Genomic DNA, 15,210 nt, shown 5'->3' on the forward strand with positions numbered 1-15,210 from the left:
AGAAGCTGGGGAGAGCTGAGAGGTTGTGGGTTCCCTTTATCCAGAGGAGCTTCTACACCTATGTTCTGAGCCCTTAGACTGTCAGCTCCTTGGGGCAGGGGTTCTCTTTATTTGTGTCCTGTAAAGTGCCTAGCACATAGCGTATCACTAGTTACAGAAGCAATATGATCAGAAGCTTCAGAGGGTAGCCGAGTTAGTCTGTACAGCTAAACTGAAAAAACAACAAATAGTCTGGTAGCACTTTATAACGTGCTACCAGACTATTTGTTGTTTTTTCAGAAGCAATATGGTGATGGATGCTCTCGAGATAGGCAGACTTACCAGACAACTCTCACAGATCAGCCTTTTCGCTTTCACCCAGGGCGCTAGCCTAGCTCAGCTCAGTCACATCACCCTGTCTTCCTCTCAGCATTGGATGTGGGGGCCCCACCTTATAGACAGTGAGAAGAAACGCCACCTCTCGCAAGCACCTCGTGTCACTGGGGGATTAAAACACAGCAGATTTGCTATTAAGAAGCCTCACTCGAAGAGGAACGTTTCTGTCTTTTTCATGGGGTGCAGCACTGGAGCCTGCTTCGTACACAGGCCCTGCAAACCAGCAGGCTGGGAAACTAAACAAGTATCAGTGGTGCCCTCTGCCCAGATTATGCTCAGTGGTAGAGGGAAGTTTTTGTAAGCAGTGATGGGTGAATTATTTCTACTTCAGGAGCAGATACAGAGGGACCTTTCTCCCTCTCCTCCCAGGAGCCATTTAGAAAATGAAAGCTGAATCTGAGCAGGTTCTTACCCAAGCAGTTGCTGCAGGGAATTCTTCCTTCCAATTCACACAAGACACGTCTGGCACCCCAAACCAGAAAGGTCCCATTAATGACCCACCCAAATACTGAGCACCAAACAGGACTTGAGTCTCTGGGTCTGTATGGTGCACTGCATATACAACTCTAGCTGGCCATATATCTTGTTTCACAGGAGGCAAGAGGGAGATAACTAGCAAGCTGCACCAACAAATGTAGCTTATACTTATGGTGGACCAGTTCCTCAACTTGTATAGACTGACATAGCCCTGTTCAAGTCATGGAACTGCACTGATTTGTACCAGTTGAGCATCTGACCCATGATCTCTTCATTCTAAATCCGTTTAGTTCCCTAAATAGAAGAACTAGAGGACATCAAATGAAATTAATGGAGAGCAGGTTTAAAACTAATAAAAGGAAGTTCTTCTTCACACAGCGTGTAGTCAACCTGTGGAACTCCTTGCCAGGAGGCTGTGAAGGCTAGGACTATAATAGAGTTTAAAGAGAAGCTAGATAATTTCATGGAGGTTAGGTCCATAAAAGGCTATTAGCCAGGGGATAAAATGGTGTCCTTGGCCTCTGTTTGTCAGAGGCTGGAGAGGGATGGCAGGAGACAAATCGCTTGATCATTGTCTTCGGTCCACCCTCTCTGGGGCACCTGGTGCTGGCCACTGTTGGTAGACAGGATACTGGGCTAGATGGACCTTTGGTCTGACCCAGTATGGCCGTTCTTATGTTCTTATGTTTAGCCATGGGCTCCCCAAAGTCTGCTTTTCAAACATAGCCCAAACCTGCCTCGGAGGAATCTGAGACAGGGGGAGGGCATATCCCCATGTTCATTCAATTCTGGTTCCTCTCAGTACTGACCTTCCATGGACCTTGGGCCTGCAATTGGCAGAACCACCTTCCCCACTGTGAGGGAGATTGCAGTATCCATGTTCATTCTGTCCTGGGCCTTCCTTAATGGACCCTAGACCTGCCCTGGAGCAGGTACCTTTCCTGGAGTGGGAAAAATATCAGGTCAGGTCAGATTCAGCCACTCTCGCTCACCCTGAGTAGTGTCTTGCTCTGTGAGTCGTCTCATAGATTTAAATGAGATTTCCTGTCCCATAAGGTACTACTCAGTACTAGTACAGGTGGCTCTCAGGGCTTGATTTCCTCACTCTGCCACTACAATCCGCCTAATCACAGCACCTTCATACTCTTCTTTAGTCTTGTTAAAGTATTTATTTCAAAATGTGAAAGAGGGCCTCTCACCGGTCTCCCGGCCCGGGTAAGCTTTCAGGCGATGATTGTGTACAAGTTAAAAAGAAAAATGCCCATAGGCAGTGGGTTGGAGAGGCAGTAGGTGGTGCGTGCCCAGGATACAAAGGAGAGCGCCTGCAGACGCACTGTGCTTCATAACACCGTGCTGGCATGTTGGTGGATGGATCACGGCCACAGAAGAAGGCTGGCGCTTGCCTCCGAGGGCACAGCTCTTTACACCATCAGCAGGAGGGCTGGCTCCACCCCTGGGCAAGGTGCAGGGGGGAGGGTAGCTCTGCACTCCCAGAAGGAGCAGGGCTTTGGGCCGAAGGGTCAGGGCGTGGGTTAGTCTCCCCCCACCAGCCCAGAGCATGCCACCTGGGGCTCCAGGGGTAATTTAATGGCCCAGGGCAAGCTGCAATGGCCTCAGGCCCTTTTGAATCGCTGAGCCCCAGGGCAGTTGCCTCCTTTGTCACTCCCTTCCTCCCATCAGTGAGCCTGACCATGAGATGGAGCATGCCCGGTTATTCAGGGCAGCAGCAAGCCCCTTAAGACCACAGTGGGACGCTGGATGATGTAGTTTGTTCAGGTGCTGAGGAATGGTGTCCCATGGGAAATGGAGCATGTCCAAATATGAAGAGCAGCACCTCCATTCTCACATCACCCCCTCTAATGCCATGTGATGGAGCAGGCCCTGTATAGGACGGACAAAACCCCAGGCCTTTTAATGCCCCATCCTTTAATACAGCGCTGCTCCATTCATTGTGAGGGGCCAAGGGTTCTGGGAGTGGGAGACGCAGGGAGAACATGAGTAAGAAAAGCGCTTCAAGAGTTCCCAGCTTTCTCTCTTTTGTGTTACATCAGACATATTAGGCTGCCCTGAGGAGCTCTCATACAGTCACTGGGCCCGATTCTCCTTTCACTGTCACTGTTGTAAATAAGGCATAACAACTTCAATACCAGGGGGAAAACTAGTGTAAGTGATATCGGCATCAGGCCCATTGCTCCTGGAGAACTGAGCTGGTATATTTGTGTCTGCCTGAACATGCTGTGGGCAATGCTGCCGCAGGGATCGTATCTCAAATACGTTCCCATCCAGGCTGGGCACAGAGGTTTGCCTGAGGCTGGGCTTATAAAAACTCCCTCTGCACAAGCCTTCCCGGTCAGAGAAATTTCCCAGCTGTTTCTGATTCAGCCACAGAGTCTGAATTGCCCAGACTGGGTGCTTGCCTTGAGGGCCACGAACATGTTAAGCTAATTATTCTTTTTATTCCCCCCCCCCCCTCCCCCGCTGCTTTTCTATTCCTTTGGCTCTGGCTGCCAGATTGCTCCTCAGAGAAGAATAGTTCTGAGTAGGCAATCACATGTGATTCTTAGGGTTTGCTGAGAAGTGAGAGGCAGCCAAGCCTATCCGCTCCTTCTCTCCTCCCAAGAGGAAAGAGAAGGTTCCTGCAACAAGCCAGACACATCTCCATAAGCTCCCGCTGCCGTGGAGTGCTAATGGATGCACATTTCCCTCCCAGGAATTGGCCAGTGGCTGTGTGAAATCCTTACCTCTGCCTAGCAGCAAATGCAGACACTGTAGACCTCAGGATATCTCTCAGCTGCATGCTCCTGACAGGGAGAATGGAAGAGATTTAGTCCCATTGAAGCAGAGTGGCAGCATGGCCCAATGGGCAAAGTGCTGGACTGGGAATCAGGAGACCTGCTGTATGTCCCTGGCTCTGCTACTTAACTCATGTGACCTTGGGCAAGTCTCCATGTCTCTGCTTTCCCATTGGCAAAATGAAAATCATGATCCTGACCCTCCTTTGGGTTCCCAGGTAGAAAGTTCTGTAAAGCACTCAAGATTCGGACAGCTTGGCTGGCCCCTGAGAGCTCCGATCGGGGCCTTTAGGAAGCAGCATAGATTGGGAATGCCTTGGGCGTTAATTTCCCTAACAGCTCGTAGGGCTTTACAGAGTGCCCACATTGCAGTAACTGGGTGCCAATGGGTTTTGGCCCATTCATTTAAACTCTAAGAAGACCCCTGTCTCGCCCGCTAAGAACCAAGGCCATAAAACTCTGCTATTCAGAAACTAGCCTCTGCTTGGGAGGAATCCGCCTGTTCTTGCAGAGCAGCAATTACATCTTATCTTGGCCTCTAATAAGAACGGAATGAGTTTTATGCTTCCCAAATGGCTGTCACCTTTTTGGAAATCTGGGATAACAACCAGGCTGCGGCTTCCCATGGTTCTGCAGGGTATTGTGCCTTACTACTATCCCTTCTTTCAAGTGGCTACTTCCTCCATGCGCCTCCCTCCCAACAGAGCTAGCCTTGCTGATTTGCTAGGCTGTGGAACTAGGGATGTTAGTGTGCAATAGACTAGTCGTGTAACCACATGAAATTTTAGCCATTACACAACTATTTGATAGTCCCCGGAGGCGCTAGTGGCAGCCAGGGTGCTCCTGGCCCCACTCTTGGGCATCCCCCTGTCACCCCTTGCTGCTGCTCTGATACAGAGGCAGTAGCGCGGGGTGGCAGGTGGGAACCGGTCCACGAAGGGAGCTGATTTAAAAATCAGCTTCCTGCACAGACTGGCTCCTGCCTGCCACCCTGCACTGCTGCTTTTGATACAGAAGCAGCAGGGTGGGGTGGCAGCAGCCCCTGTCTGTGGGAGGTCGGAGTTCCTCGTGGACAGAGGGTGCTTTGCGGCAGCCTCCTCTGCCCCTCACCCTGTGCTCCTGCCTCTAATAGAGGCAGCAGCACGGCCGGGGGCGGAGGGGCAGGTGGCACCGCGGAGCCAGTGAAGAAGGGAGCCCGCTTTTAAGGGGCTCCTGCTCCTCCCCCCCCCCCAGACTGACTGGTTAATCGTGTAGTTGACTACACGTTGACATCCCTGGTGGAACCCAGGACTCTGTTAGTTCCCAGTCTCAGGTTCGCCGTTTAATGGCGAATGCGCCTTTCTTATGCAGGCAGGAGGGATGAGATAGGTCTCATTTGCTCACAGAGGCGGGAGGGGGAAGGGACTGGATCTGTTTGCAGGGAGAGTGTCCCACTTTGAAGATGTAGGAAGGGAAAGCTCTGACCGTGTGCTGAGATTTAAGCAGGGTGGGGAGCAAAGCGTGAGCCGAAGGTGTGACAAGTCTTAGGGATTGTTTCCTTTCTGCTTTTCCCTGCACTCCGAGGCCATCCCAAATATCATTAAAGCTGACGCTGCTATCTCTTGAGTGGGATCAATGGCCTGGAGGGACTTTGGCTTTGATTCTGCAGGTACTTACTGAGTGAGCAGCAGGATGGGCAAAGCTGGCGTGTTCCAGGGCAAGTCTGAGGAAGGGCTCAGGGCTAGATCCAGTGCTGTACTTCACCTGGGGCAGTTATTTACATTGGTTCTAAGCAAGTGCAAGTGATTTCCATTCTGCTTTGGCAGGATTTGGCCCCCACATTGCATTGGTGCAAATGAGCATACCTCCCACTTGGAGTGGCCCGGGCTCCCTTCTCCTTTCCAGAAGCAACAGTGGGGCCCTCCCTTCCCTAGGAACCACATGCTCTCTCCCCACTGGAGAGGTGAAGGGTGTCAGTAACTGGGACTTTAGTACTTACACCAGCAGCTAGGGTGTATCTATAGGGGTGGGGGGCTTGGCCCTGAGCGTTCTCCATCTACCATGCACAGAGTCTTCTCCTGGGGTGTCATCTGAACCCTCCCTCACTCCCCCAGCAGTGAATCTTGGTGTTATAGCTTATTGAGACGTATGGGGCAGTTCTGATTGTTCCAGACTCTCTGCAGACGCAAGGTAGGCACTCGGTTCACTTTCTGAAGGTTAGCTTTGCAGCGGTGAAGTCCAGAAACTTACTGACAAGAAAGGAAAGCTGAGATTCTGATACCATCCCATGACTCCAGGAGCTGGGATTCTCGATACAGGTGTAGTCTGCCGGTGCTTGAATCTGGTTCTGTCACCAGTGAGCGTGTAATAACTCCAAGGTCTCTGCACACGCCCTCTTTGGACCATAGGACCAGGAAAATGTGCAGTGTGGGTGCACCGAGGGTGTGTCTGAGAATGAGCCTCTCCTTGGTATATAAGGCTCTTAGCCATGTGCTCCTCTTTGTCCTTGATCCTGTTAATAGGCAGAAGTAAGTGGTCGTCATGTTAATGCAGGATTGAGCCCGCCTGTGCTTGCTGTCCTGTGCCTCACTTTCTACTTCGCAGTCTCTCTCTCTCTCTCACCCACCCTGCTCTGTACCTGTGTGGTGCAAGGAAAAATCCTTTATCAGACACCGGAGGGGACCTGCCAGGCTCAGCAGTTTAGACCCAGTCTCAGTAGGGATAATTAGGGTTTGTTCTTTCTGCTTCCCTCAGCATCATCATCCATCATTTCCATCTTCCACCTCCCGCCCCCACCCCCCGCTGTGCTTCCATATTGTCCTCTACTGATCGCTCCCTAGGACGAAGGCTGGGGGGATGTACGAGGCAGACAGACAACATCCTTCTCTGGCACCTGCCTTGGCCTGCACTTGCAAAGCAAAAAGGAAGTGAGGACTGGAAGAAAAAACAGCATTTGGGTTCATGTGGGAAACTGGCCAGGCCGTGGCACAAAAACATTGATAATGAGGTGCGCAGGGTAGACCTAGTGGCTGATTTGCTCTGACTAATGATGTTGTATCTCATTAGTATGTGGGGTGGGCGAGAGAAGGGGGCTTAGCAGCTCAGGAGGTAATTCATAGTCTGGAGCCTCTTAACATTGATTCTAAATAACTTTTCTCATCCTTTACAGTTTCTCACCCCTTAGACCACTTTTCATTTCCTCCCTGAGTTTTTTTCCGTTTGTTTGTGGGGCTGGTCCCCGAAAGACACAAGGTGCACGAGGGCATGGAGGGGAGCTTAGATAGGTGTGTGACCCTGAGAGACATAGAACAGTCTCTTGTCACACAACGCCCACTGACTTCGGTGGAAATTGAGCTGACTCATTCACAGGACTGGGTCCATAGCTCTTAATCTCAGCTCCGGTTTCACGGTTAAAATGCCCTAGTTGTTCTTTGTTCTCGGTGATTTCCCCTTAGAGGCACTTGGCTGAGGGACGAAAACGTGTTAATGTAGCTTTGGGAGATTAGGACTGTGCTTGCCCTCTTAGAGTCAGGCTGGATGGCATGCTGTGCTTGCATTAACAAGACTCTAGTCCAAAGAATGTCACAGGTTGATGTCCCATTGTCGGGGCAGCACTGTTCACAGTGCCGGTGTCTCAGCTGGCTTTGCCAGGCTACTGCCACGAGGAAGCTCACACTGCTGGTGTTTTGCCAGGGTTTGGCTGGGAGGAAGCTCACACTGCAGATACCCCAGCTGGCATTTCCCCGGGACAGCTTTGAGGAATCCCATACTGTCAGTGCACCAGCAGGCATGTCCAGGGCACTGCTGTGGGACGCTGCTTTCTCTTGCAGTCCCAGCAGGCATCCCCAGGGCACTGCAGCATGGAGAACAGCTGATGGAGTTTTGGAGGTCCCGCTGAGTGTCATTGCTAACTAATCAGTGTCTAAATAGGAGTCATGGGCAGCCTTCAGAAGCCCATTAAAAATCTTGTTTGTGTGTTTCAGATCGAAATGCTAGAGCACAAATACGGAGGGCACCTGGTCTCTCGCAGGGCAGCCTGCACCATCCAGACTGCCTTCCGCCAGTACCAACTCAGCAAAAACTTTGAGAAGATCCGGAATTCCCTGCTGGAAAGCCGCATGCCCCGCCGAATCTCACTGAGAAAAGTCCGGGTCCAGAACTCTGAAAGCTTCTCTGCTGAGAAAGCCCTGGTGGAAGGGTACAACTTTGTAGGCATTCCCTTGGTGAGATCCCCTTCTTTGCCAGTCACCATCAGCGGGGCGCTGACTGAACTGGAGGACTCTTTCACAGAGCAGGTTCAGTCCCTGGCTAAATCTATTGATGACGCCCTCAGTACATGGAGCCTGAAGACCATGTGTTCCCTTCAAGATGGCAGCTCTTACCAGATCAGAGAGACCTTCAGCGCCAGTGCGATGCAGCCGAACCAGGACTTGGAAGTGGAACTGAAGGAGCAAGAGAAGGAAGAAGGACTGCTGCCAGATACTTTGCCCAAGAGCAGCAGCACCCTCATGATGGCCTTCCGGGACGTCACGGTCCAGATTGACAACAAGAATATCTCGGTCTCATCGTCTACCTCGGTCTCCATGGCGAACTGTCTCAGCAGCAGTGCCCAGGCCGGGCTCTCCCAAGCTGCCAGAATTGAAGAAGTCCCTGAGGATGGGGGAAAGGAAGACAAAAAGGCCCAGGCTACCCTGGAAGGGCTGCCGGACTCCAGGGTCCTCCAGAACACTCACACTTTTACTGAGGTGAATGTTAACACCAACGGTTTGGGGGGAGGGGTGATGGAGCAAGGACAAATGGTGGTGCAGAAACTCCAGTTTGACTCGAACAATGAGACTGGGCAGAGCAAGGGCTCTGAGTCTGAAAATGCAGACAACTCAGAGCAGCTGAGCAGCAGCAGCACGTCCACGTCAGCCAAGTCAGCATCTGAGGTGTCTTCTAAGGAAGCGCTGCAGGCCATGATTCTGAGCCTCCCACGGTACCACTGCGAGAATCCAGCCAGCTGCAAATCTCCCACGCTTTCCACAGACACCATGAGGAAGCGGCTCTACCGCATTGGGCTGAACCTCTTTAACATGTAAGTGGCTTATAGGACTAAATCCTTTAATCTCACTCAGCTTTCTCCTTACTTCTTATGTCCCAGAGTGCAACCACCTGGGGCCTGAACTCAGGTCTCTATTAACAGGGCAGGGGCTTTGCCCTGCAAATAGTGAACTTAGGTTCTCTGGTTGCTGTTCTGATATTCCACCAGAGCTGGGACATGACCGTAAAACCCCTTGGTTTCTGTCCAGCACGCTGAAGATAGAACCCCGATTATGGGTATTGTGACATACCCCTATTCATGAGTCACAATGGGGCACTTTTGAGTGGTGGTTGTCCCTAAGCCCGGGCCTTTTTTGAATGAGAACTGAACCCGAGACTTGAACCCAAGAGCACTGAGAGCTTAACTAGCTCATGGCGGGGGCTCTGGCTGCTGTTTTCCTTTCAGTAGTTTGGAGAGAATTTTTCACCTGACAGACCCAATTTAATCATCGCAATCTATTGCACAGCTCAGAACAATGCCCTGTGAAAAACCCTGTCAGAGTGAAAGCAAAGGCAGAGCAGCCTGGAGATTAGAGTCAGGAGAGGTAACGTAGAAGGTCGCGTACCTTGGATTCACAGAAGGCGACTGAGACTCTGTGAGGAGGTTTGCTCACTGCCTGTAGGTGAAACCCTGTTGACTGCAGCAAACCCTGGGAAATACAGTTCTTTGCTCTTTCATAATTTGACCATGTCACTCTTCAGTTTGGTATTCATCCAGTCTCTGGATGGCGACATTAGGGGAATGATTTCTGAGGGAGCCCAGACTGTGTCCTAGGAAGAAATTTTGCACACAGGACCTTTCTAAAGGGAACTCCCAAGTCCAGGAGTGTGGTGCTCATGGACTGTCTATATGAATTTTGAAGTGAGTGACTTGAAGACAAAGGGTTCCAAGTGCTTTATAGCGATGATCTCAGAGCAACCCAAATGTTTTTAGGTGTTTACCAGATAGGCTTGGGATACATGGTTCTGGATGGGAGTTCTACCCTGAGACACATTTGGGGCATGCACAGATCTGGGTGGACATTTTACCTGCAATGGGGGGAATGGAACATGGCCAAGTCTGAACATGAGAGAGGCTTGGGGTGTCCTCGGGTCTGGCTGACAGGCACATGGAGGCTGCAACACAGAGGGGGGGACAGGGAGGGGTGGATTTGGAGCACATGGGTCTGGTTTATGTAGAAGAGGGGATCAGGTCTGCCCAGCTGTTTTACAGAGTCAGGTCTCCTGCCTGTTGGGCTCTGAATGAGTGTTTTATTGGAAACGGACTCAGTGCTCAGCTCTCTGTGAGCTAAACGCTTAAATATTCACAGACATGCCTGGCAACTGTGCCGGCACCAATCTGTCTTCGTCTGGCTCACATTGTGTGTATCACTGACACGAGCACTGAGCTGATGGGAAAGCAGGGGTGTGAATGTTTTTTCCCTGCTCCTCCTGCAGTCAGATGGGCTGAGGCGCACATGATGAATCGGCAGCTTCTTGGCTCGCTGACCCAGGCTCACCACATCTCTTAGGTCTCTGTGTGACTGGAGTCATGCCAAACGCATATCATTCAGAACCATACTCTGCTGGGCACCCCTTTCCACCCTCTTGGGACCATTCTCGTGCCTGTCACCTGTTAGGGCCAGTTTTCTCTGAAAGATGTTTATCTGGGGAGCAGGAAAGGTGCCAACTTGTCAGTCCTGAACAGTGAAATCTCTGTTTAGCCCCAGCCTTTTTTCAGCAAGGGCAGCAGTAGGGCAAGCGTCTCCTGTGGAGATACACTGATGTACCCCAAAGGGGACCCTCTCTGGGTCTGAGAAGGCCGCTTGGTCCATATGGCCCATGCAGTCCATAGTGCCCCTGCATCCCCCCCTGAGATTTCCAGCAAAGAGACCACTTGATTAGTGGTTGTGATGACGTGGACACCCACACACTAGAAACTAAACTGAGACCAGCAAACCCGTTTCATATATTGCCATCAAAGAGTATTGATTTTTGGTCCCCACTGGCCTGACCTGAAAAGTGGAAGGCTCCATGGTTTGTTAGCAATCTCACTCTGCTCTTTAGTCCCACGTCGGAGTTTTCAGCTGGTGATATTCTGGATTGGAACTGGCCCCTGGGACTGTATTGATTGCAATTGTGCTGCGGCACTTTCCCCAGTCCACGCACCACAGTGAGGGGGAGGAGATCTTGGACCGGAGAGCTCCTTATGATGCAGCGCTGCTCTAATAACTGTGTTTGTGCGTGGGCAGCTAGCTGCGTAGGCGGAGGGAAAGCCAGCAGGGCTGTAGGAATCCTGCAGCACATACTGGCTAAGCTTAGTTTCTCAGCCACAGCGGAGCACGCCATGGGCCAAATTCAGAAGTGATGCAAGTGGTGATTCAAGAGACATAATGTGGAGAAAATAATTGAAGGTAAGCGGCACAGAACATAGTAGTCAGCGGTAGGGTATTCAGTCGCTGTGCCGCTTGAGAGTGAGTTACACCTAGTAGGTATTTGATGGGAAACAAATTCTGCCCCTCACTAAAATGGTTGAAAATTGCCTTTTAGTCCATGAGAATTGTGAACATGGACATCCTATTATGTTCCGGTTGCAGCAGGGGAATGTTGGGGATGGTGCAGTGTTGGAGGCTGAGTTACATCACCCTGTGTGTTATTTTTTCTGCACTATCCTTCCTCTGCCTTCTCCAACTCATCCATTCCTCCCCATGGTATGACCGTTCCATTCTCAGGCTACATTCCGCTCTCTGGTACACTGGGGCAAATCCCGAGTAACCCCACTGCCTTCAGTGCAGTTACATTGGATTCACATGCGTAGCTGAGATCAGCCCTTGGCATTTGGGCATCATGTTGTTCCTCTGCTGAGATGCCCTAGAAGGGCTCTTTCCAAACCCTTCCACTGCGCGCTCTCTCTCTCTCTCTCTCACACCCCCCCCCCCTTGTGAGGCTTGTGTTGGGTAGTTCCTTTACTCTTGAGAGGTGACATATGTGGGGTAATGTACGTGGTGTGTTAAGGAGCACGTAATGGGTTAAGTGAGCCTGGGCTTTTCACTAGGGTGTTTGTTCGGACTCCCTCATGCATACTGAATAGCTTGAATTTCTGCCTTTCTCACTAGGATTATAACTTTGTTCATTTCAGTTCATTCTGTACGTGCCATTCCGTGGCACTGAGTATAATTTCCATACATGCACTCTTGTCTGTCCCATGGGCCTTTCCTACAGAGGAGAGTGCACCCTCTGGCACGTTGTCCCATCCTCATACAGATGAGTTGTTTGCACAGACCCTGATCACCTGGTAGAGCTGAGCAGTAAAAGTCAAGGAGGAATCAAGCACTCATGCTCCTGTGTACTGTGCTCTTCCGCCCAGGAAGCTGATTGTGCAAATCCATTTGTTAAACCCTTTAAACAGTCCCCTGCACCAGAGCTAACTACAGAAACGGGACATTCCTGCCTCAGGAGGAAGCACCAGCCACCCTGGATCAGGGAACCACGAGGAATTTGGAAACCACCTCGGGGTTTGCTGATTCCCCTGTGAATCTAACTGACAGCCAGAGTGCTGTCTGCTAGAGTGCATCACAAATGACAGCCTGCCACGGTGGTAGGGAATAGGGACAAAAGAGATACATGCAAACCTTCAATATGTCCCTCTGTGCCAAACACACACACACACACACACACACACACAGCCCGCCACTAAACACAGGCACTCCCCAGCACACATAGAAACACTCATGGGTGACCCACACCTACTGTGTTTTTGTCCACAGAAACCCACATGATCTCAGAGATGCGCCTGCCCACAAAGACATGTGCAGAATCGAACAACACACATGCAGACGCTTGCAGAATCACAAGCACTTGCAGAGTCCCACGTGTGCAACTCGCAGAGAATTCTCTGAGCAGACAGACAGACACAGACACGCTGACGCAAGACACAGAGCTGCTCCGAGGTGGGGGCTGGAGGGAAGGCGGTGTTTCTCAGGGCACTCGCAGTCCCTGTAGAGGCCTCCCTGTGAGCACTCCAGGCTGCCTCACAGAGAGACACGCCAGCTGGACAGGTGCCATGAGGGCTTCTGTCCTTGGAATCAGAACCATGTTCACCTCCTCCCTGTGACATGGCAGGGGCTGGATGAGGTTCTCCCCTGCAAGCTGGATGGAGCTGCTGCTGGCCTTGCCCCTGCCCCACAACCGGGCCAGTCACAGGGGAGGAATGTGGGAGAGGACTCACCAAGAAGACGCCTTCCAGAGGCAACGGTGCCCTGAAGTGAGTGTCTGGCTCACCGTCCCTGTCCTTCTCTTGCAGAAACCCAGACAAAGGGATCCAGTTCCTGATCTCCCGGGGCTTCATCCCAGACACACCCATCGGGGTGGCACATTTCCTGCTCCAGCGCAAGGGCCTCAGCCGCCAGATGATCGGGGAGTTCCTGGGCAATAGCAAGAAGCAGTTCAACAGGGACGTCCTGGAGTAAGTGTGGAGACCCTTCCCCTCTCCCCACAACTGCCTTCTCCTTCGGGGTGGGTTTTCCTGGCCCCCTTCCTAATCCACTTTCAATAAATGTGCCCTCCCCATTCTGAGGGGATGTGCCCCCTTGTCCCCATGAACACGCCTGCTCCTCCCACTCGCCTCGCTCTCCCCCTGCCAGTGAATGTGCTTCACCTTCTCCCAGTCCTGTTCCCTCCCCTGCTCCCCGCACACACTTTCCTGTGTCATGAGGGGCTTCTGCAGCCCCCCTCTCTCTGGTGCAGCAGCAGCAACTGTTCTGGCCTTTCAGCATCTCTTCCTCCGCAGCTCCTTCAGCCAGCTAGGTTCAGGTAATAACCCCAGGCCTGGCTGGTGTGACTCAGCAGTCAGAGCCGCCAGGGTCACTGGATTTATAGGGGCGTAATGCTGGGGTGAGCAAGAGGGAGATCAGGGGCCCTGGCTCCCTTGGGTATTAGTTAACGATCCCGTGGCATTCCGTAGAAGGAGATGGAGGTAAGCAGGAGAGGTGAGACACTGCCTTGTAGTTGCAGGACAGGCTGGGGAGCTGGAGAGCTGCTTCCATTCCCAGCACTGTCACTGAGTTGCATCCATCTGTAAAATGGGGATAATAACTACAGGGCAAGGTTCCTTCTAAGTGACAGCAGCAGCTCCTTGCTGAAGACAGAACAGCAAGTCTCTCCTAGCGGGTAGGGACACGTCCCCTCCCTGCCAGCTGGGAGAGACTCGCTGCTTTGTCCTCAGCAGCGAGCTGCTGCTGCCACTGAGGGAGAAGAGCTCCTCCCCCAGCCAGGCAGCTCCAGCTCCCCGGGCTGGGCGGGGCTCATTCACAGCTATGGGGCTGTGCTGCGGTGCAGCTTAGAAGGATCCTTGCTGTGGGGGCCCGTGCTGTGGGCGTGTGTGAAGTGCTTGGAGAGCCTTGTCTAGAACACACTAGATTGTTATGGCCTTGGCAATCCCCGAGGGCTGGCCAACAATCCCATCCCATCCGCTTCCATGGGCTGAGGTTGTCTTTGCTCACAGCTGCCTCCAGCACCATTTCTGTTGAGTTCCCCAGCCTGCTTGGCCAGTCTCAGGCTCCTTTCTGCTCCTGTTGAGCTGCTACCTATGATAGGTCATTCTGCTAGGCTTCATTGCCCTGCTCCTGCAAGTCATATGGCTCTCAGAGCCCTTCCATCAGCCCTGCACGTCAGGCTGGAAACTGCTAGTTGCTTTTTGAGGCCCATATGTGCTTTACCAGAGCCTGCCTCCAACCAGTTCTGCCTTCCTCATCATGGTCTGCAGGGCTGTCGCCCACTTGCTGCCTCCTGACTTTGGGATGGGGACAGGAAGAGTTTTACCTTGTCTTCTGGCCCTTGTCTGAGAAGACAGGCTTTCTTCCAAGAATGACTCTTCCACGGGTCCCAGTTTATGTGCTGGTCTCCCACTCTACTGGCCCAGGTGACTTGCCTGAGTTTCTTTTATTGCCCAGCCCTCAAGGATCTGTTCCCCTTCAGGTCACTCAGATACAGGAGGGCCCCTGTATGGGCGTCTCAACCAGTAGAAGAAGTGGAACACCCACTGTTTGCAAGCTGACTTAGCGCCGCTGTTGGACCATGGCAAACAACATTGCTGAAGAGAGAGCCAAAGTGAAACTCTCCTGAGAGCCAAGGAAGCAAGACAAGAGCAGGGAGGGTTTGAGCCAGTGTGTCTGCTTAGCCCTTCTCCTCAGCAACAGTGACTTCTCCTTTTCTCGGGGCCTGGCGCTGTGAGGCCATCTCCGAAATCACTACTAGGAGGTCAGGTCACTCAGCACTGACTCTCTGGAGATGCCCAGCATGGGTCCTTAGCTACATTTACATCAGCACAAGTCATAGCTCTCAGCTAGAGTCTTTCTTTCTATAGGGATGAAAGATTTGTACTAAATACCTTGCTACAAATCAAAGATGGGCCTGAACCTAGAACACAACCCCTCCCCCAGTCTCCCAAATGTTGACACCCACATTAATTAAGAGCCTGTGATGAACAGAGCTGAACTGGAAACCCAAGTTCTCTCTCCAATTCATC

At 51.9% G+C, this 15,210-nt stretch overlaps 1 protein-coding gene across 8 annotated transcripts in view; it reads left to right on the forward strand.

The window, feature by feature from the left end:
• Positions 1-15,210, forward strand: part of IQSEC3 (IQ motif and Sec7 domain ArfGEF 3) — a 154,803-nt gene that overhangs the window by 117,043 nt on the left and 22,550 nt on the right. For 6 of the 8 annotated variants that reach the window (XM_075940825.2, XM_075940821.2, XM_075940816.2 and 3 more), the window contains 3 exons: positions 7,607-8,700; positions 12,452-12,634; positions 12,988-13,149. In XM_075940825.2, coding sequence (XP_075796940.2) covers positions 7,607-8,700; positions 12,452-12,634; positions 12,988-13,149 — 1,439 coding nt within the window. The remainder of the gene's footprint in view (positions 1-7,606; positions 8,701-12,451; positions 12,635-12,987; positions 13,150-15,210) is intronic. The other 2 variants (XM_075940827.2, XM_075940811.2) reach the window with 1 other exon arrangement.

This window comes from Pelodiscus sinensis, chromosome 1 (genome assembly GCF_052426305.1).
Source record: "Pelodiscus sinensis isolate ZL-2025 chromosome 1, ASM5242630v1, whole genome shotgun sequence".
NCBI classification, from domain to species: Eukaryota; Metazoa; Chordata; order Testudines; family Trionychidae; genus Pelodiscus; species Pelodiscus sinensis.